The following is a 23620-nucleotide window of genomic DNA, read 5'->3' as shown; positions in this document are numbered from 1 at the left end:
GCTATCACTTGAAGCTAAAATGATGAAACTGAGGTTATCATACTTTGAACACATCATGAGAAGACATAATTCACTAGAAAAGACAATGATGCTGGGGAAAACAGAAGAGAGTAGAAAAAGGGGAAGGCCAAACAAGAGATGGATTGATTTCATAAAGGAAGCCACAGACCTGAACTTACAAGATCTGAACAGGATGGTTCACTACAGATGGTATTGGAGGTCACTGATTCATAGGGTTGCCATAAGTCATGATTGACTTGAAGGCACATAACAACAATGTATTCAAAACTCATAAATCACAATCTAGAGAATCACACAACAACTTTTCAGTTGTCCTGGTTCCCATCCAGAGAACAGACTCGGGAGTTGAAAACTGGGTTTTGCACAGAGCATTATTCCAGAGATCAGCACAGGAATTGAAGCATCAAAACATGCTAGGTAGGAATCAGGATACAGAACACCAGCAAGTGCAAGTAGGCTATTGAACCAATGGAGACTTGTCACAACAAAGCTTTCATCCCAAGACACTTAAAATAAAAGAGAGGGGGGAGGCACCCTTCTTGCACAAGCTGACTCTTAATATTTTCCTGTCCTTGAAGCAAGGCAACGACTTCTCCTGGGAAAAGAGGTTAATTTCTCAAGTTGTAACCATCTTTTCTCTTGCCTGCATAATCTTGGAGAAGCTATCAGTTCTGAATCTGCTAGAGATTCCCCTGTCTAGAATGGTCTAGCACAGCCTTTCCCAACTAGTGGGCCACCAGAAGTTGTTGGACCACAATTCCCATCTTTCCTGACCATTGGTAATGCTGACTGAGGCTGATGGGAGTTGTGGTCCAACAACATCTGGTGGCCCACTAGTTGGGAAAGGCTGGTCTAGCAGCTTCATTACAACCTGTCTGCTGAACGAATAAATTTGGGCTAGGTGCTAATGATGAAGGTAAACTGCATTCCTCCCTCTCTGCTGCAAGCAAGTGGGTGGGCTGCTAAAACTGTCCTCAGCAGAGACAGTAATATGACCACTTGGCACCGGGCTGATGGAGATCTCAGGAAGCACCTCCGTGGTTTCACCAGTCCCTTCCCCAATATCTGCAACCCTCTCCCATTCTCATAATCCTGGCAATAGTTCTGCATGGGGCCCATGATGTCAGTCCAAAACTTTCTATTGCACATTTGCTACCACTTCATTTTGTAGTGTGGAAGCTGATTTTCAAAAAGTTACAAACATTACACTGGACATGCCTAATTTTCATTAAGTACAAAGGAGCACTTTGAATTCTGATTCTGTGCCATCATCTTCACTGGATAGAATGTGGTCCTACTTTATTTTAATTGTTCTAATTGTATTCTAATGATTTAGTAGCATTTCCCTGATACTGGGATGCTTGCACTCACCAATTTTGTAATCTGAGAGCAAATTCCAAAGTTTCTAGCAGCTGATCTAGTCAGATTCTTAAAATTATTAAAGAAAAGCTTGGGAGAAAGGTGATGTTCAAGCCTTTTTTCTTGCTTGTATATAAAATAAAGATAAAACCAATAGCTCTGTGAAATACCTTCTGAATATTCAGATGGCTGAAGGTTCTTCACTTTGTTTTGTGCTGGAAAGATTTGGTAGCATTTGTTCAGTAATATGTACACACACACGTACACACACACACTGACTTGATATAAAATCTTTATATTTGTTCTGATATATTTCTGCAGTAACATCACATGGAAAGTAAATGATACTCAGTAGCAAGTTGATTCTCTGTATAGAAATGGTTAAAAAAAGAAAAATACATCTACATTTATTTTCCTAAAAAAAGACTAAGTCTGAAATTCTGTCACAGATACAAATATAGACTTTGTATCTTCTGGATGCATACAAAATTCTTGAGCTTTATAGAATCATCAGCATCTAGGTGTAACCGTGTTACCTTACTACTGGAAGTGATTTTGGTTAAACCTTTCCGTGTATCAGTTTGCCAAACCAATGCTTATATTTACAAACTGTAAGATTGGGTGGATTACATGTAAGTCACCTTATGGAAATACAGGAGGGAATTAAGAAATACCAGTCTAGATAGTATAGAAGTACTAAATACTTTTGCTTCTCCCTCCACCAACATAGTGATATTGGAATTGGCCAATCTCAGGATGACAGCATTGTAGGGTTGAGGCAGACCAAGCACATTCCTCCTGCTCTACCAGTGAGTGGAACACTGTCTTCAAGCAATCCTGACTTAATGCAGTCACATCACCGCATATTAGATTTCAACACAACTCCAGGTGAGTCTGAAGTTTTCATTGCTATTCTTAGAGCCTCATATGTGTAAATGGATACAAAAATTGAATATGTGTAAATGGATACAAAAATTGAAGTGCAAGACACATGACCTTGTGTTCAGTTGAAAATCATGTGAAAATGCCACTTTCCTTGGTGAAATCAAGTGATGACAAGGAAATGAACAGGTCTCTGCTTCCTTACATTGCCTTCCAAAAAAGGCAATTTAAATGCACACGCATAATGCTAAATTAACATGTATCCAAATGCACTTGGAAGTGGTTCTTGGTTTACTTTGGTAACGTGTTTATGTCCCAGAAGTTCGGATGTGCACATCTGTTTTACATTTAAATGGTCTGTGTCCTTGTTTTTAAAGGACACGTATAGTCTGATCTGCTGAAATACTCTGTAATAAATTTATACCATCATTATTTAGCATTTATTTATCATAGTTACTGTGCAGATAGTAAAATGCTGTAGTCCTTGCTCAGGGGGCATACAAATCTGTTAGAAGACTGGGGTAATAAAAATGGATTCAGTTTCGCTTAGGAAATGAAGATAGTGGAGGAGAGCCAAGAAAGGTGGGGTAATTCAGAGATGTCTTTGCTGGAGAAATATGTCTTGAGGTGTAGATAGGATAAGGACATAGTTTACTCCAAACATGGAGTTAAAAGATTAATAAGGAGACACTTGTGGTCAATAAGCTGACGTATGATCAAAGGATTGGAAGATGTATGGGAAGAGAGATTTTCAGAAGCAGAGGAATTCAGTGTTGAAGGCTAGTAAAAAGTAAGCAAAATAATGCTAGAATATTTATAAACAGAAGAAATGAAATACCTATCGTGTGTGATACTAAGATACTGATTATATACCAGTATTTTTGTTTTTATTATTACTGTTGTTGTTTAAAACATTTATATGCCACCTATCACTAAAAAATACTAAGACAGTTTGCAACCAACTAAAATACAGGTTCAGTAACATCGATATTACTATATACTCCTTGGCATTTTTCTTCAGTGGTGTTTGTTTTTTAATCAGCTTCCTGTTAACATATAATGCTCCCTTAAGGGCTTTAAAGAAACTTGGGCTATAATCCCAAACCACAGTGTGTATGTTAAACTTCAGAAAATGTACAGTCTAAATTGCTTTGTTGCTACTTTGAACTGTGTTGGAGATGGGGGAGGCATTCAGGAAATGGAATGTACTAGAGCAGAAAGAATGCAACCTGTCAGAATTGCTGTTCCGTATAGCTTGGAGGAGCAGAGTAGAGCTTAGAGAAGAACATAAAAATGCTGGCTATGTTCAGTGCATTTATAAATCAGCATTTTAGTGTGGAAATGTTACAGCAATAGGAATCATTTCTTAAACTTGCAATAAGAGTTTATGTAATTATTCTGTAAATTGAAAAATGCAAATCCAAGCTTTGATATGTCATTGTAAATCACTCAATATTACTCATACCATGTTGTAAGAGGAAAGAAAGGAAAGAATCTGAAATGTTTTTATGCTGATGGATGGTTCATTGGTGTAAGCCATTTAGGCACCTCTGAGTTTTGACAGTGATCTTGTAAGACAACTATTGAGGCAGGTACACTTTGGTTTATGACCTCATAATGACTTAAAATGAAAGCTATTTAATCACTTCACCATTCTCACCTCATTCCATCAAGGGTAAAGAAGCCTGCTTCCATGTACTGATATATTTGATCCAGTCATGTTAATCTGTTTGGGGGAATGTTGGAATGGAATTTAGGCACTCTTTTCTCATTCTGTGCTAACTGGGACTGTGTGTGCTCTGACTTCAGAGCATTTTTTATCCATAGGGGGAAATGCGGGTTTGCAACATTGGCTTCTGAGATTGGTATTTTCTGCATTCAGAAATGATAAAAAATGTGCCTATGTTTGGATATAATGATAAATTGTAGTTTATTATTACATGTATGACCCTTGAGCTCATGCAGTCTCCCCTTACCTTTCACTTCTTTTTTCAATTAACTATGGTTTAACTTAACATCTGAACCATAAACTTGTAGTCTATCTTAACTATAATTTAGGAAAACATGCGAACAACACAAACAACTATTTGAAGTTGGCTTGTTTGAGTATACCATGGTTAAGCAAAAAAAAATACAGTTTGTGTTGGAACATAAAGTATAGTCATAGTTTCAGATCTCCTCGTGGTCACACTGCAAAGGGGGATGGGGGAGCTTATGAGACTCGTCATGTAACAATAAACTAGTTTATTTGTGTATCGGAATGCAGTTGGTATGCATCAAAGCTGATAGCTCTGATTATATACTTTGTGGGTAGCAATTTATAAAAGTTCATGGACCCAAGCCAGTGTGTTATTCCATTTTTTATCTTGCTTGGAAATGACTTCTGTTTGATCATGGGCAGGAAAAACATGACAATCCAAAAGAAGGATAGTGGCTAGAGCAATTTCTCAGGAATAAGATGGCACCTAAATAAAAATAAGCGTGTACCTGCTCCTATTGCTTCGGTGCTGACTGAAAAATAATTTCACTCCATTATATGGAGTACTATGTAACAGGGAATTATTTTCCTCTTTCAGATTTGCCAGACCAGGTTCTGAGGGTTTTTAAAGCAGACCAGCAAAGCCGCTACATCATGATCAGTAAGGACACAACTGCAAAGGAAGTAGTTATTCAAGCAATCCGAGAATTTGCTCTTACTACCACCCCAGATGCATATTCTTTATGTGAAGTCTCAGTCACTCCAGAGGGTGTAATCAAGCAGAGGAGACTCCCAGATCAACTTTCCAAGCTTGCTGACAGGATACAGCTTAGTGGAAGGTGAGAGTACAGCATCATGAATGAAGATACTTCATAAATACGCTGATTTGTCAGTTGAAAACAAGTCATTGCTTTCCATTACTGCTGGACTTTTTCTAGAAAACTTGGTCTTTTTCCCCACAGGTATTATCTGAAGAATAATATGGAGACAGAAACATTGTGTTCAGATGAAGATGCTCAGGAACTGCTGAGAGAGAGTCAAATTTCTCTACTGCAACTTAGTACTGTCGAGGTGGCTACCCAGCTCTCTATGCGTAACTTTGAATTGTTCCGTAACATTGAACCTACGGAGTACATAGATGACTTGTTTAAATTAAAATTGAAGTCTAGCTGTTCTAACTTGAAAAAGTTTGAAGAAGTAATAAACCAAGAAACCTTTTGGGTAGCATCGGAGATTCTGCGAGAAACCAACCAGCTGAAAAGGATGAAGATAATTAAGCACTTCATTAAGATAGCATTACACTGCAGGGAATGCAAGAACTTCAACTCCATGTTTGCAATAATAAGGTAAACAAGAGTAGTTTTTTTCCCTATGATTAGGGTTGTGATTATGATTTTCTTGTGATAGCGCTAATGAGAAATAAATTGTACATAGATGTTTCATAATGGTAATAGTAAATGGTAAGAAAAATACTATTTGTGTATTTACTGTTTTATGAATTACTAATTTAATATGATTAAAATAATAATTCATGGATTTAACAATTCTCAGCAGCAACTCTGAGCAGAATCCTAACCCAAATAAGAGCAAGAACAATTAAAAGGCTAAAGAATTTTTCCAAAAAGCTGTTTAAATTAGTATTGCAAGCTTGTCATTATCAGCATCATATTTATACATCTGATGAAAGTAGACTCAAGTCCATGAAATCTTATTCCATAATTCATGTGTTAGTCTTTAACGTCCCATAAGACTTTGCTGTGTATGTCATATTTATAAGCATTCCTCAGCACTGGAAACTAAAGTATCCTGTGGATTGGACTTGGAAAAAGCAAAATGATGAAAGAAATAATTTCTCTAACTCTATTTATTGCATATAGTCTGTGGTCATAGGATGTGGTTTATATGTGAAAGGCTGCATGAGTAATATATGAATCCATTTTATTAAGTATTGCTTATTAATCAAAAAGGTGTGCATGTTAGCATGCAAAATCTCAGTTATAGGCTCCACAGGTTCGTTTTCAAACTTATACAGCAGAAGTTAATTGTCAGATTATCCATGGTACAAGGCAGCCTTAAGTCTGAATGAGAGGTTGGTTGATAGAGATAATTTTTGAAGTAGTGAATTATTGTAATGGCTGTATGGAATGGATGGTGAGTGAAATTGGGTGAGTGGTTGTATGAATACGTGTAATATTAGTTGTTATTTTATGTACTGACTTGTAATGCTCTCTGATTTAATTCATATTGTGTTACATGTATGGGTATTTTGTTATGTAAATTTGACATGGTTTTTACTTTGCTTGCTGTGTTTATATGCATGCACTCTATTGTAATTGCTTTGAGATCTTTCAGATAGTAAGCGGTCTACAGTATAAATAGAAATAAATGAAAATGAATACAAGAAGCAATTAAATGCAATTAAAATTGTACAGTATCTAACATAGCACATTACAATTGCTGCAACAGGCAGAAAAATAATTAAGTGGTCCATGAAGACCCTCAGCAATTTTCAAGTGGTCTGTCGGTGGTGGGGGGTGGAGTTTGGGAACCACTGAATTAGAAAAGACAGCACAGAACTCCGTGATTTTGGAGCACTACCATTGATGGAGTTACAACCAGGTCTGTGGAGTCGGTACACCAAACCTTTGACTCCGACTCCTCTATTTTTGTACTGTCTGACTCTGACTCCACCCAAAATTGCTTCCAACTCCACAGCCCTGAAAAGGGCTGTAAATGTCTTTTTAAATTGGAAGCTCTCATAGGAGCATTTTTATCACTGCCTGAATATGCGCTGATCTTGGCATCACAGCATTCATCTTCATCTGGGTCCTGTGTCATACACTGACACACAAAATGTTTTCCATCTTGAGTTATGGTGAAATGCTCAACTACAGCTGACTTCATGGGAAGCTTCTTTGACATTTTGAATTTATATTTTAAAAAAATTGTCAATCAAAATTTATTTTGAAGTCGGACTCAGTACATTTCTACCGACTCCGACTCCACCCAAAATTGCTTCCGACTCCACGACTCCAACTCCACAGCCCAGGTTACAACCCAGGAATTCTTTTAACCAACTCCATTAAGTAAAATAGTTCTTACATTGTCTACCTGGATTTAATACTGGCAACTGTTGTCATGGCTTTGTAATATTGATCCTGAATTTATTCTGCTAATTTACTTGATGAAGCTTTGTTAAGGGCCAAAGATGGTCCAAATCAAAATCATTAATGACAGGGGAAACTGTTACTTGTGTGAAAGGCAGTAAGGTTAGAACTTCCAGGGAAAAAAGTAGATTTGTCAATTGGTGGCCTCTGTATTAATTTGTTAGCAGCTCTGAAGCAATGTTAGGATTGCTGAATTCAGGCATTTTAGCTGACCATTTCAGCTGGAGTTACTGACTATGGAAAGCAAGGCAGAATGTCAGTTTTCTAGGCCTTTCACAACAGAGGGCTTTTATAATCAATATCACCAGTGCATCCAAATGAGCATAGCTGGTCAATGACTCTTCTAAACCCCTGGCAATAACATGCTCCTTTTGCTAGTGTACCAAGAGAATGACTCACAGCATTTTACAGCTGCATTTTCTGAATAGACTTTACTGTACCATGCATTACAGTTCTTCCATATGGCAGTAATAAACACTGATGATCTTTGTACTAAAAATTATCTTTGTTTAGAAAAGTGACTGTTGCTCCAATACTGTTTGGAAATCAGTGTTGTAATATATCTGAGATCACTTTTGGTAAGACAAGAAAGCCATGCCACTGCTACCATAATCTTTTGATTGTTCTTCAACTCATGAATATTGTTTGAACTGCAATTCACACAAGAACTACAATTTTAAAATGCATAATATTTGAAAGCAGTGTTTTTGTTTATGAGTATCTGAGTTTGTCAGTCTCTGTATTACATGCTTAGCTTTGTTTTAGTTTTGCTTCACAAGGTTGTATATGAAAACATGTTTGGGATGCTGCCCTTGCAAGTGTCATTTTGAACAGAGATTAAAATCCTCAACATCTTTTAAAACTCATTCTTTAGTGGCCTGAACTTAGCTCCAGTTGCAAGACTACGTACCACTTGGGAGAAACTTCCAAGCAAATACGAAAAATTGTTTCAAGATCTTCAGGATTTATTTGATCCATCTAGGAATATGGCAAAATACCGCAATGTCTTGAATAGCCAAAACCTACAGCCTCCCATTATTCCATTGTTCCCTGTAATCAAAAAGGACCTTACATTCCTTCATGAAGGTAAATAAAAAACTGTTTCAGGTGCTTATTCTGCATTGATCCTTTTGGTGATGGTGGTATGTGTGTTTTTACTTTGACTGACTAATGGCAGAATACTGTAGTTATTTCCTATAATTCTTTTGGCAATGTAGGAAATGACTCCAAAGTGGAAGGTTTGGTCAATTTTGAAAAACTAAGAATGATTGCAAAAGAGATTCGCCATGTGGGCCGAATGGCTTCTGTTAACATGGATCCTGCTTTAATGTTCAGGACTAGGTGAGTTGTTTTGACCAGCAAAAATGCATTTGAAATATGTAATAAAATCCATCCTGCTAAGATATAATTCTGGTCAATTTAAACTAGCTTATTGTGTTACTGATGCATATGTAAAAAACATGGCTACTGACATGCTTAATGCTTGCATTCAGAGAACAGGGGTAAGACATAGAATTGGAAAAGCAATTAACTGTCATTATTTCTTCAACCAATTAGCTGCAAATTACTTGACAGCAATTAGATATATCAGCCTGATAATAAGCTGTTGTCTTTTGAACAATATGAGCAACATTTTTCATCTGTGCTAACATCTTGGTGTTTATATGACACTTCCTAATGTTCATGACAAATGAGCATTGCCCAGTCATAGCATTTGTGAAGAACATTCTTATATTACAAATACATTGCTAACACAAATGAGTTCATGCACACAGGCACACATATGATTTCTTTTCACAATTCAGAGGTTTGTATTCTGTCATTGCACTAGAAGTTATTTGGGTTCTGGTGCTGACAACTGCTTTTAGTAAGATCATCATGGTTTTTTAAAAAACTCAGAAAAGCAAATTGTTTGGTATTGACAATTGCTTCAGAAATCTCATAGTATAATTTCAGCTAATATAATAATTATAACGCATATACTTGCTAGAATGTAGTCATTGTTTCACATGTTTTGAGTTTTTTAAAATAGTTCAGGTAATACATATTTCCTCTTACCTGTTCTCGTATGATAATGTTGTGAAAATATACTGATTAACCGGGCTAGGTAGGTGTTGCAACCAGTCAAATACCCCCATCTGGCAGATGCATCCCAGATGGAAATGGCTCTTGCCTGTCATCGTGTGATTTATGTTATATTGATTGTTTAAAGATCATGGAGAACAAGAAAAATAATAGACATTTAATTGCTCACTAGTTTTATTCTTACTTAAATAAGTACCTCTAAATAGAGTTTGCATTAAATCAGTTGGGACATTTAAACTTATTCCCTGTGCTTCAAGGTACAAAAAATGCATATTGAATGAATAAATGCTTTTCAAGTAAATTGTATTTTTGGACACATGACACGGAGAAAGAGGATAGAAACAATTAATTCCAAATTTTGGAACACTAAAGGTATAAGTAATCAAATGTGAGTTTAGCTTAGTTTGAAATAAGCTTTAATCTTAATGTGATGGATATACTATTTACACCTATTCCTATTGTGCTGACTGAGTGCCTGAGAGAAGGCTGTTCTGGGCTTTCTGGTACTGCTTGTCCTGACGTCTGATCCTTTCTTTCTGAGCTTATAATCTCTCTGTCTCTTCCTTAAATCCATGCTTCAATACTCATGGCTCTCACTTGCAGGAAGAAGAAGTGGAGGAGTTTGGGGTAAGTGGTTGGAGAGAATACATAGACGACCATTATTTTCTGAACATCTGCATTGTTTCCTACCTGCTTCCCATAATTTTCTGGTGCTCTGGCATTTCCCCCCCTTTCTTAACCCTTCTGTCCTTGCATCAGATTTAATTCATTGCTGCTTTTGCTTGAGGTCATAAATCAAAGAGCTGTGAAACTTTACAGAAATGCAAGCAATGGGAATCCTTGGTTGGATCCAGCATCCCCAAAATTGCCTTATGTATGTTAGGGGTAATGTGAGTTGAATGGCTAATGTACATAATATTTGGCCATTGTGCACATTTATCATGCCTTATGAAGAACATGCATATAATCTGTCCATGAAGAGGAAATGGGGTGCATTTCTCTGTCAGTATACTTACTTGCCTTGAGTAACGTGCATATCTCAACAACATTTTGTACATTTTCTGGTTGATATACATATTCTCCCCAGACCTGCATACGTGCATATCATAATAGTCTTTTGTACATTCTTCAGGCAATATACACATTATCTGGGCTATATGTATACACTTCCAGAAACATACACTTTGTGTCCCGTCCCGTCCCCCCAGTGCACCAGATTGGCAGGGAACAGCTAGACAGTGGGGGAAAGGAGGATGCAGCTGCTAGATTGAGTAGTGGAGGGCAGCGAGAGAATCTTCATCAGGTTTGTGGGGGAAGAGAAGGGTGAAACTCCCCCTCTACCTGCAGTTTTCCCATGCTGATCAGCAGAAGTGGACACCACAGTGCACTCCATGTAGCCTGTGGCCAATGGGTTGCCCTCCTATGAAATAACAATAGAAAAAAGGACATATTTCTTAGAGAGTATGCATATTGACCAGAGAATGTGCATATAGCTCAGAGAACATACAAAATACAGTGGAGATTAATGGACAAAATAAAAAGTGACAAATTGCCAGGTCCAGATGGCATCCACTCAGGAGTTCTCAAAGAACTCAAATGTGAGATTGTTGATATTCTAATAAAAATATGTAACTTGTCTCTCAGATCTGCCTCCATACCTGAGGGCTGGTAAGTGGCCAATGTAACACCAATTTCTAAAAAGAGATACGGGGGAGATCCTGAAAATTAGACTGGTTAGATTAATGTATGTCCCAGGAAAATTTGTAGAAAATATTGTTAAAGATGAAATAACAAAGCATATAGAAGAGTGAGCCTTGCTGAAGCACAACCAGCATGACTTCTGCAAGGGTAAGTCCCGTCTCACTAATCTATTAGAGTTCCTTGAGATTGTCAGCAAGCATAAAGATAGAGGTGATCGAGTGGACATAGTGTAGTTGGACTTTCAACAAGATACCTCACCAAAGACTCCTGAGTAAACTTAGTAGTCATGGAATAACAGGAGAGATTCTCTTGTGGATCAGGGTCTCACTAGGAAAAAGAAAACAGAATAGCAATAAATGGACAGTTCTGTCCAGATAATGGAGGGATGTAGAAAGTGGAGTCCCCCAAGGATTAGTATTGTGACCTGTGCTTTTGAACTTGTTCATAAATGATATAGTGCTAGGTGTGAGCCATAAGGTGATCAAGTTTGTTGATGATACTAAATTGTTCAGGATTGTTAAAACAAAAAAGGGATTGCAAAGAGCTCCAAAAGAACCTCTCCAAACTGAGTGAATGGACAGTAAAACAGCAAATGCAAGTCAATGTAAACAAGTGTAAAGTTATGCATATTGGAGCAAAAATTCTTAATTTCATATATACACTCAGGGGGTCTGAACTGGCGGTGACTAACCAGGAATGAATCTTTGGGGTCCTAGTGGATAGCTCGATGAAGATGTTGATGCATTATACGGCAGCTGTGAAAAAGCAAATTCCATGCTCGGGAAAGGTATTGAAACTGTCGATATCATAATGCCATGATAGAAATCTAGGGTGCGACCACATTTGGAATACTATGTGCTGGTTGCCTCACCTCAAAAAGGATATTGTAGAGCTGGGAAAGGTTCAGAAAAAGGTAATCAAAATGAGCAAGGGGATGGAGTGACTCCTCAGGTTGAGCATTTGGGGATTTTTAGTTTAGAGAAAAGGCAAATAAGAGATGACATCATACAAGTGTATAGAATTATGTATGACACGGAGAAAGTGAGTAAAGGAAAGTTTTTCTCTCGCATAACACAAGAACTCATGGACATCCAATGAAGCTGAATGTTGGAAGATTCAGGGCAGACAAAAGGAAAGTTCTTCACACAGTGTATAGTTAAACTGTAGAATTTGCTCCCACAAGAAGCAGTGATGGCCACCATCTTGGATGGCTTTAAAAGAGGATTAGACAAATTCATGGAGGATAAAGCTGTCAGTGGCTACTAGCCATGATGGCTGTGCTCTCCTCCATAGTCAGAGGCAGTATGCTTTCAAATACCAGTTGCTGGAAACCACAGGAGGGGAGAGTGCTCTTTGTATCAGGTCCTGTTTGTGGACTTCCCATGGTCAGCTGGTTGGCCACTGCGAAAACAGGATGCTTGACTAGATGGGCCATTGGCCTGATCCATCAGGCTCTTCTTACGTTCTTATGAGATATGCATGTTCCCCAAGGCCTGTTGGAGATTATGAATAAACCCTGGAGAATGTACAAAGCCTGTTGAGATATACACATTTCCCAATGCCTATTGGAGAGCATATTAACCAGGAAATATGCACAATTCCTTCTTCATGGGCAGATCACGTGCTTGTTCTCCATGAGGCATTGTGAATGCGCACAATGGCTGATTGTTTCTCAGATTAGCCACTCAACTTACATTACCCCATATATCCAGTCGTAATGGGAACAGTGTTCCAAAATGGAGTTGCATGTTGGTGGTTCGGATAAAAATCAGAAAGAAATTTGTATGTCATATAAGTTAAAAGAACCATCCAAGCATATATATATATATATATATTTATACCTTTTATTGCAATATTTTTTACAGCTCAACTAATTTTCTTCAAACCAGCCTTCATTTTCGTTGTTAACAAATTAGAAGCGAAATAGCTCCCATACGTAAATACATCCAAATTTGCATGTGTCCCCATTAACTTATTGAACCTTTTTATATAACATGACATCCTATTTAAATGGGGAAAGTGGGGGGAATTGAAAATGTAGGCGACTTTTTGGTACATTACAAATGCAATTGAGTGTTTTAATAGAGACATGTGAAAAGTATAGAGTGAGGTTTTGCTGCCTGATTGTGAGAGTAGCTGATTTTAAGTTTCAGTGAGGCTTGTCCACTTACTGGTCAGGGACACCTTGCTGCATGAGCCTGCCTTAATATTTCTGCTCTTGTTAAACTTGTCTACTGTGGGAGAGTTTAACCATTTCCCCAGTGACATAGAATTTCATACATGGAGCAGAGTAGTTCTCAGGGACTGACTTTAATGAATATATATGCAACATTACATTTGATTCTTTGTTACTTTTATCTTTTTCTCTATTGTAACTATAACTACATGACTTACTTGAATGAGGCATGTGAGCTTTGACCTTAGACTGACATTCATGCAGACCTTTGCATGTTTCAAGTTCATTTGAAGGATGTACTGATGAGCTAAGTTACACATTTGTTATCTTGTCTTCCTTCACCCCAGGTCTCTCAGTCAAGGCAGTACAAATGCAGCAGTACTTGATGTTGCACAAACAGGTGGGCATAAAAAGCGAGTCCGTCGCAGCTCCTTCCTCAATGCCAAAAAGCTGTATGAAGATGCCCAGATGGCTCGGAAAGTCAAGCAGTATCTTTCTAATTTGGATCTGGAAATGGATGAAGAAAGCCTCCAGGCGCTCTCTCTGCAATGTGAACCAGCCAGCAATACATGTGAGCATTTTCTTAATTTGGAATCAACCCCATTAAATGAAAGGGGATTTACTTCTAAATAAGTGTGCATAGGATTTGATTGTGTGTGCCTTTATAATGGCAAATGAGCTGTTAATAATATTTTTATTTAGCCTACAGCTTAACTGTCCCTACCTGTAGTATCATTGAGAGAAGTATGTGTTGCTCATCAAGCTGATTATTAGTGAACACATTACTCTGTACCAATACAAATTGTAGACAGTAATTCAGTTGGCATATGTGCTTTTAATTTCTTAGTCTCTCTGGCCATAAATGGCATAAATTACCTCGATGGCTTCCCCACTACTGATTAGGGAACCATATTAATATAGTATATGGTAACATATTACAGCTGAATGAGAGGACTGAAGAGTTCCAAGTTTAAATATTATTATTATTATTATCATTATTTTTACCCTGCCCTTTTTCCAAAACTGGAACTCACGGCGGCTTCCAGATAAAAGCACACATATAATTAAAAACATACAAAAGTCTAGATTAAAATCAAATTAAACAATTTACAGTATTAAATCCATTCAAACATACAGTTAAAATAATTCAAACTCAGTTTAAAATAATACAGTTAGGCAACAGCAATGCAGCACCCTTCAAGACCTGTCCTTAACAGCTTTCAGTTCCAAAGGCTTGTTGAAATAAAAAAGTCTTTGCTTGCCGACGGAAGGACTGCAAGGAGGGGGCCATTCTTGCTTCCCTAGGAAGGGAGTTCCAAAGCCTCGGGGCAGCCACCGAAAAGGCCCTATCTCGCGTCCCCACTAGTCGTGCTTGTGAGGACGTAGGTATTGAGAGAAGGGCCTCTCCTGAGGATCTCAGGGCCCAGGCAGGCAAAGGCTTTACAACTGAGAGGTGGTGTTTCTTTTGTACCTTTGATCATTGCTCTGGACACTGTTTTATACAAAATCAAAGACTCCTGAAGTAGTCTTAACTGTAATCTAAATTCTGCTTTTATGTTTAAGTACCCAAGACTCCAGGGGACAAACGGTCTGGGAAGCCTGAAACATCCCCAGTTGCACACAGGTCAGCGATCCAGCAGAAGATGCAGCAGCAGAAAGCAAACCAAGCACTGCAAGTCCCTGCAGTATCACTTTATCCCTCCCGTAAGAAAGTGCCTGTCAAGGATCTGCCACCCTTTGGTAAGTATTCTGGACTATTCCATTCAGTAGAAAAATAATTATTAAGCAAATTCTCAAGAGTATTTTTTTTTTAAAATAAGGTTTGCAAACAATTAGCTGAAGTTAATGTTTCTGGGATACATCTTGAGCAACTGCAAAGAAAGATGGAGAAAGCACAGGCTCTAAACTATGACCTGGGAGGCCAGGGTTCGATTCCCCACTGGGTGACCTTGGGCCAGTTACTGCCTCTCAGCCTCAGGCAATGGTAAACCCCCTCTGAATACTGTTTACCATGAAAACCCTATTCATAGGGTTGCCATAAGTTGGAATCAACTTGAAGGCAGTACATTTACATTTATTTTGGGAATGGAAGGCACAGCTAAAAAGTGTAACAGAACCAGTGTTAGAGATCCACACTCACTCTATCAGTGACAGTTGCCAGCCAGTGTTAAAATGAGATACTTACATTCACTCTGAGTACCTGATTTTAATCGGGGAGTGTTTTAACGTAGCACATCTGTTTTGCAAGTGTAAATTTGGGGGGGTTGTCTTCATAATTGGCAACTTTTTCTTTTAGTTGCAGAAAAGGTAATTCTGTTTGAAATGAAATACAGAACACCTGGGAAAGGAATTTTGAGTAAAAAATAGATATATCCAAGTTCTTACCAAGATCATCATCATTCAGACTTGTACATTATTGATATTTTTCATATAAATTTTGGGAGCAAATTATTTTTGATAATTTTGATAAATGAAATTTTTGGGGCACTCACACACACCCCATACACACCCAGCTTATGTTTACCGCATTTGCTGACACTGTTGAAAACAAAATACCAGTGTTTTTCCTGTTGGCTACATGATCTCAACCAATTAAAGATCACATAGCTATGATAATGTCATGGTGCTATATAACCAATGTCACTGGTGGCAAGCAAAACATTTTTTTGCCTTCACTCTGGAAGGCAGAGAAAATACAGAGGTCAATTACCCTAGTTACTGGACTGATGCTGCACTGACAGATTATGAAAGTACAGTATGTGAAATGGGCAGCCCAATCCATCTAAGGAGGTGGGTGTGTTGAATTAGTAACAGTGAGTTAAGTCAGATGCATTCCTGACTTCCATCTTCCCTGGTAGTCCACATGCACTGCATTTATTAAATGAAAATGCACATCCACGTTATGCAAATATTTGTATTTAGTGCCTTGCAAAAGTAATCAGACCCCAACCAATGCTCTCATATTACTGAATTACAAATGGTACATTGTAATTTCATTCTGTATATTTTATTTTGAAACACTGAAACTCAAAATCAATTATTGTAAGGTGACATTGGTTTTATGTTGGGAAATGTTGGGTAAGAAACATAAAAAATTGAAACGTGTTGCTTACATAAGTATTCAGCCCCTGTGCTGTGGAAGCACCCAGTTTACACAGAGGAAAGAAATTGCCTTAAAAGGACACAGTTACCTTACTATTGGCCTCCACCTGCAAACCATTCAAGTTGCTGTCACATTGTCAGGATAAAACCTCCACTGTTGAAGGATTATTGATCAGGCTGTGGATCTGAAGGAAAATGAAGACGAAAGAGCATTCTACAGAAGTGAGAGATAATGTAATACAAATGCATAGATTAGGGAAAGGGTACAAAATAATATCCAAGCATTTGGATATCCCAGTGAGCACAGCTGGATCAATAATCAGGAAGTGGAAGTTGCATCACACCACCCAGGCACTGCCAAGAAAAGGCCGTCCCTCAAAACTCAGCGCTTGAAAAAGGAGAGTTGTTAGAGAAGCCCCAGAGAGGCCAACAATCACTTTGAAGGAGCTACAGAGTTCAGTGGCTGGGAGTGGAGTAAGGGTGCACCAGTCAACCATATCAAGAGCTCTGCATAACACTGGCCTGGATGGGAGGGTGGCAAGAAAGAAGCCATTATTCAAAAAGTACCATCTGAAAGCACATCTGGAGTTTGCCAGAAATCATGAGAGTGCCCCAGCTGCGATGTGGGAAAAGGTTTTGCGGTGAGATGCGACCAAGATAGAGCTTTTGGGCCAAACCTCAAAGCGCTATGTGTGGTACAAATCTAACACTGCCCGTGTCTCAGAACACACCATCTCTACAGTGAAGTATGGTGGTGGCAGCATCATGCTGTAGGGATGCTTCTCATCAGCAGGGACTAGGCATGTTGTTAAAATCGAAGGAAGAACGGATGGAGCAAAATACAAGGAAATGCTGCAAGAGAACCCATTTCAGTTCACTAAAAACTGAAGCTTGGAGGAAATTCACTTTTCAGCAGGACAGTGATCCCAGGCACAAGGCCAAAGCAACATTGGAGTGGTTCAAGAACAAAAAGGTGAATGTCCTACAGTGGCCCAGTCAAAGTCCCGTTCTCAATCCCATTGAGAATCTGTGGCGTTCTTTGAAAATTGCATTCCACAAGCGATGTCCAACCAACCTGAACGACCTGGAGTGAATCTGCAGAGAAGAATGGACCAAAATCCCTCCGATGCTGTTTGCAAAGCTGGTACATACCTACCCCAAAAGACTTAAAGCTGTTATTGCAGCAAAAGGTGGCTCTACGAAATATTAATGTGGGGGGGGGGGTTGAATACTTATGCAAGCAACATGTTTCAGTTTTTTATGTTTCTTACCAACATTTTCCAACATAAAACCAATGTCACCGTACAATAATTGATTTTGAGTTTCAGTGTTTCAAAATAAAATATTATACAGAATGAAATTACAATATACCATTCGTAATTCAGTAATATGAGAGCATTGGTCAGGGCTCTGATTACTTTTGCAAGGCACTGTAGACATCTCAATGAAAGCAATGCAGATAGACAGCACCTATTCTCAACTATACATTTTTATGCCTATCCAGTTGTAACTGGTGGCCGATCTAGTGATTAATATCTGTGATTGCAAATCTGTATTGCTTTAACTCTACACGTTGCTTATTCTCACCTTGAACATGGGAAGTCTCAGTGAAGTAGCCACCTGCCTTCTACATTTAATTCGCTGGTAGGCAAAAACCCTTGCAGTTTAAGAATATACTTATAGCTAACAGATATTTCTATCAAACTTTAAAAAGCAGGGAAATTGGGCAGCTATAATGAATGCATGAGGGGAGCAGGAGACCTGACCTCTCTGAGATATAGTACTGCTCTGCAATTTCGTAAAAATGCAAACACAATTTGGGTTAGTCTTTCACAGTCCAATTCACTTCCTGTGCAGCTTGTAAGAATTTGTTAACATGTGTCTTTGAGCATATGGTGAGTTGTGGCAACACCTGCAATTAGGACCGCATCACCAAAGTTGGATAATTACATGTTTTGTTTGTTGGTCTTCTTACTTTGCTTCTTTCCTCTGTTACTACTGTTTCTACAGAGAATCTAACCTAGAAAATTATATTTCACTCATTCTTCATCCTAGAAATCTGCATCAAATGTATTTTTATTATTTGCAAAGCATTTTTATTGGTTCATGCCATATGATGAAGATAGCCTTTTGTGATTCAAACAGGAGGTTATATTCTATTTCTGTTTTTGGATACAGCTGGAATACAGATATATAGTATAATGATGAAACTGAGGTTATCCTACTTTGGACACATCATGAGAAGACATGATTCACTACAAAAGACAATAATGCTGGGGAAAACAGCAGGGAGTAGAAAAAGAGGAAGGCCAAACAAGAGATGGATTGATTCGTAAAGGAAGCCACAGACCTGAACAGGGTGGTTCATGACAGATGCTCTTGGAGGTTGCTGATTCATAGGGTCGCCATGTTGTAATCGACTTGAAGGCACATAACAACAAACAACAACAAGTATAATACAGCTGTTAGGCTTGGCTAACCAGGGGGCCACACCCACACCAGCCATTGATTGTACTTTAAACAGTCATGGCTTCCCCCAAAGAATCCTGGAAAGTGTAGTGTATGAAGGGTGCTGAGAGTTACTAGGAGACACCTTGTTCCCCTCACACAGCTACAGTCATGAGAAGAGGGGCTGACTGTTAAACCACTGTGGCCACTGGAGCTGTGTCAGGGGAATAGGATTCTCCTAACAACTCTCAGCACCCTTCACAAACTACAGTTCCCAAGATTATTTGGGGGAAGCCATGACTGTTTAAAGTGGAATCAGTGGCTGGTGTGGGTGTGTCCCCCTGATTAGCCAAGCCAAACAGCTGTTACACTGGCTTTTAGAGCACTGACAGTGCAGGCACGCTCAGTATCATAGACTCCAATGTTAATTTTCCTGAATTAATTAAAAATCAGCCATGCTTTTTTTTTTTAACTTTTAAACTGCAGAAGATGAAGGTCAGAGTATAGGGCAAGGTCAGTAATAGCATTACAAGTACTCTGTGAACATGGTTGATTTTTAATTAATTTCAGCAAATTATGAGACCATTGACAGAAAAAAATCCAACAGGGTCTGGATTATTTTACTTGGACTTTGAACTCTGAATACTCTCTGAGTGTTTTGTGTATTGCCATGAAAACCTAAATGCTTGTTAAGCAAGTATTTCTGAGTTTAGGACTATAAGGTTTGTAAGGTTTTGTTTTGAAATGAGCTTATAGGAAGCATCAGAATGGCTTGGGAGGTATTTTCAATTTAACATTGCAGAATGCAAAAAATCCATGCTGGCTATAGTAGACAGCCACTCTCATGGCTGTATAATTAATACATGTTCAAACTGCAGGTTTCTATCTCACTTATGGACCAAGGTGGGGGGTGGGATAACCTGGAATACCAGCTATAATCCATGTTTTTCCATGAATGACTGAGACCTTGGAATCAACCACATTTTTGAAATGAATATGAAATAGAAACTGAAACATGGGTTATGTTTAAATTTGTTTTTAACATTTACAAATAATTTTTGGAGAATAAATTATGTGCTGGTGTGAAGTGGTGCCTAGAGCGTCTTGGTTTGGTGAGATCTGGGTTCAGTTCTCCTGTGCATGGAAAGATGATCTCAGGTGGCTAGCTCCACCTAGCAGTGGAAGGCAGAAAGAGTGCTGTTCAATTTTGCAGGGACTTTCTGCTCACCGTGGCTAACTGCTACAGTCCTCTTTCTGCCTTCACCAAAGAAATTGATTCTGCTCTCTGCTCTGCTCTGGTTCAGGCCTGTACTCCTTTGTTTTCATGTTGTCCCTGCCTTATGTGTTTGTTGTTTCCTCTATCTGAGGTCTACTGTTTTTTATTTCTGTTTGTGTTAGATTTGAAGAAAAAGGGATTCCCTTTTCATGCTCCCCCTGTGGGAGGAAACTGAAGCGTTTTCCACCTACTACAAATGGCGGTCACGGTGCCTACTTTGGGCTCTTCCCTTTTTCACTGGCCCTCACCAACTTTGGTGTTAGTGACCTTATTGTTCGGCCTCCTCAGGCACAGCGGCCTCAATTTAAGCCCTGGCAGCTTTAGCAACCTCAGCACCGCATCAGCCTCAGCATTAGCGGCCTCTCTGTCTTCCCTCCCTAGAAGCAGTGGCCTCAATTAAGCCAGGCAGACTCTGTAATAGCGGCCTCAGCACCACACTATGGCCAGCTGCTGAAGCCTGTTCTAAGGGCGTTCCGCCCCTAGCGGCCCCCTCTCCCATGCCCCGCTATCTGTATCATCCACAGCCGGCCACTGCCAAGCCCAGCAGACTTGTACTGATCTGCTGGCCACCATTCTTGCTGCCCACCCCTGTAAGCCCCACAGCCTTGGTTGCCCCAGTGGAAAAGGCAATTGGTAAATCAGCAGTTTCCACTAAGAAGTCAAAGCTGTTCCCTCCTCCACCAACGCCATCAGTGTCAGCGCCACTACATCCATTATCACCTGCCCCAATATGCCATGAAGTCTAATGCAGCAAAAGAGGCCGCTATAGCCCGCCCCTCCACCAGCAGGCAGGAGGTTGCAGAGGCACATTTATTAGGGGGCAGGGTGGCTTCACAGGATTGCTTCACAGAATTGCTCCTCAGCAAGGAGTAGATGGGAACTGGAGGATGATGGTGATGTATGTGGGGTGGTATTAGAAGACACTCACAGCTCCATTCGCAGATTACAGAGAGACCAGGAACCTTTGTCAGAGAAAGAAAGGGACAATCTGCTATGTCCTTAAATGCTATATTTTCCACAAGATCTTCCCCTGAGGTTTCTTCAGGATTCCAAGAGGCCCCCATGTGTCATCCATCCTTTCAAGAGTCGGGGGGGTCTGCCCAACACCAACCTCCTTACTCTTATGCTCAGTCACACTCCAATTACAGTTCTCAGATGTTACAACAGTTGAAGGAGAACTGAGGGAATCTCTTTTGGTTGACTTAGCCAGAGACCTGTCTTCCTTGTCTTCAGCTCCCATGCAATATCTTTTGGAGGACACTGGTGCGCTAGGAACTTCGGTCCAAGGCCCACTAAGGGCACATGTGCAGTGTTCAGCGCTATCGTGCTCATCTGCAAGCACATGATCCCCACCTAACTGCACCTCACTAGATCCCCGTGCCACCGCTCAGGGTGGACACGTTCATTCCTTGGAAGACCAGGTGGCAGATCCAGACAACAAGTTAGAACATAAGAAGAGCCTGCTGGATCAGGCCAGTGGCCCATCTAGTCCAGCATCCTGTTCTCACAGCGGCCAACCAGGTGCCTGGGGGAAGCCTGCAAGCAGGACCCGAGTTAATTGTTCTGGATGAAGAAGAGTGGAGTGGAGACTCGGAATCTGAAGAGATCTCGTACCAACCTGATTTTTCAAGAGGCCCACTTTCTCCCTCTTTTGTGCAAGGAAATGGAAGCACTTAGTTTGAATACTCCAGAAGATCCCCCAGCCCCTTCAGACACTAGAATGTCCACAGGGTGTCCAGACCCAAAACCCAAGTCACAGGTACTCAAACCTCCATCATTACTGCCTACGGTGATTAAATCTGAGTTTGACGTTCCCTTGCAATTTAAGAAATCTGTCCCTGCAGTTAACAAACATATGCTAGAACAGCAATTTTCAACCGCTGTGCCGCAGCACATTGGTGTGCCGCGAATGGTCCACAGGTGTGCTGCGGGAGTTTGCTCACGCGAGAACATCCCTTAAAAAAAATTCACTTTAGCAAATGGCAATTGGGTTGAGCAATAATGATAGCGATTGACACATAAGGGCAGGGTGGAAAGTGGGGCGGGGCGTCACTGACGCCTGATGTGGAGAATCCGAGGGGGAAGTTTGGTGGTTGCTGCCCCAGGCTTTGAGAGGAAACGGATCTGCCCCCCTTAGGTCATTGCTATGGGATGCATTCAGCTCTATCGGACAGAGTTGCCACCTAGACCTGCCGCAAATCGCCGTGGTGGGCAGTCAGAGCACAGGCAAGAGCTCCATCCTTAAGAACTTCGTTGGCCGGTCAGTCAGTCAGTTGTTTGTGGGGATGGGGGAAGAGACTCTTCGGCTGCGTGCCTGAGTGGCTTCCTTGTGCTGCCGTCTACCCATCAGCTGTGTGCGATCTAATTTTAGGCGGGAGGTTTGAATCCCCAAAGAGCAGGAGATTCAAACCTCCCGCCTAAAATTAGATCGCACACAGCTGATGAGGAGGCGGCAGCACAAGGAAGCCACTCAGGCATGCAGCCGAAGAGCAGGGGATTCAGGCAGGAGGTTTGAATCCCCTGCTCTTCGGCTGCGTCCCTGAGTGGCTTCCTTGTGCTGCCGTCTGCCCATTAGCTGTGCGCAATCTAATTTTAGGTGGGAGGTTTGTATCCCCGAAGAGCAGGGGATTCAAATCTCCCGCCTAAAATTAGATCGCGCACAGCTGATGAGCAGGCGACAGCACAAGGAAGCCATTCAGGCACACAGCCGAAGAGCAGGAGATTCCCCAAGAGCGGGAAAAACCCCTGCCACAGCCCAGCTTCTCTGTATCGCCAAGCGCGGGCCCCTCAAAGCGCAGGGCCCAGGGCAACTGCCCCACTTCCCGGTGCCTAGGGGCGGCTCTGGTCGTGGGTGATTTTCGTAGGTAGCCTTACGAATGGTGGAATGTGACGTTCTCTCTCCACCTCCCGTAGTTGATATGAATGACTACTTCGATGTGCGTTCTCATTATCCTGTCCAGTAGATGCGTTGGGGGGGTTGTCACGAAAAGTTCACACAGTTTCCCCACCCTTTCTTCATCCGTACACACAGCTCAGACTCTGTGCTGTTAGCTAATCTGCCAATGTCTATTCTAGGGTAAATTACAGGGCTGTACTAGAAGCAACCTTTGAGCATCTACTCTTGTTGCCATTATTATTATTATTATTATTATTATTATTATTATTATTATTGCGTTTAGGATTTCATATCCAGGGTTACAATAATATATTGTTACAACAGTATAAAAACACAGTATTAAAATCAGTTAAAATAAATAACAATTTAGTAGGTGGTCTTTCCTATGTGGTCTTGGCCTGGTTTATACGTTTGTCAGTCCTTTTTGCATAAAAACTCAGCTTTCTTGGGTTGTTGCTGCATGAGAAAAGTCTCAAACTACCAGACTGTCAAAAATGTCAAGATAAATAGTTTATTTCTATTTTGTTTT

The 23620-nt window shown here is 40.1% G+C and overlaps 1 protein-coding gene across 7 annotated transcripts in view; it reads left to right on the top strand.

Annotated features, from left to right (window-relative positions):
• RAPGEF2 (Rap guanine nucleotide exchange factor 2) overlaps positions 1-23620 on the top strand; it is a 301620-nt gene that overhangs the window by 252574 nt on the left and 25426 nt on the right. For 6 of the 7 annotated variants that reach the window (XM_061584376.1, XM_061584372.1, XM_061584375.1 and 3 more), the window contains 8 exons: positions 2111-2268; positions 4839-5079; positions 5203-5586; positions 8282-8493; positions 8625-8748; positions 10096-10119; positions 13717-13940; positions 14933-15109. In XM_061584376.1, coding sequence (XP_061440360.1) covers positions 2111-2268; positions 4839-5079; positions 5203-5586; positions 8282-8493; positions 8625-8748; positions 10096-10119; positions 13717-13940; positions 14933-15109 — 1544 coding nt within the window. The remainder of the gene's footprint in view (positions 1-2110; positions 2269-4838; positions 5080-5202; positions 5587-8281; positions 8494-8624; positions 8749-10095; positions 10120-13716; positions 13941-14932; positions 15110-23620) is intronic. The other variant, XM_061584373.1, reaches the window with a different exon arrangement.

The sequence above is a fragment of the Rhineura floridana genome, chromosome 9 (assembly GCF_030035675.1).
Source record: "Rhineura floridana isolate rRhiFlo1 chromosome 9, rRhiFlo1.hap2, whole genome shotgun sequence".
Classification (NCBI taxonomy): Eukaryota; Metazoa; Chordata; class Lepidosauria; order Squamata; family Rhineuridae; genus Rhineura; species Rhineura floridana.
The sequence above is the reverse complement of the archived record's forward strand: the minus strand, read 5'-3'. Positions and strand labels throughout refer to the sequence as shown.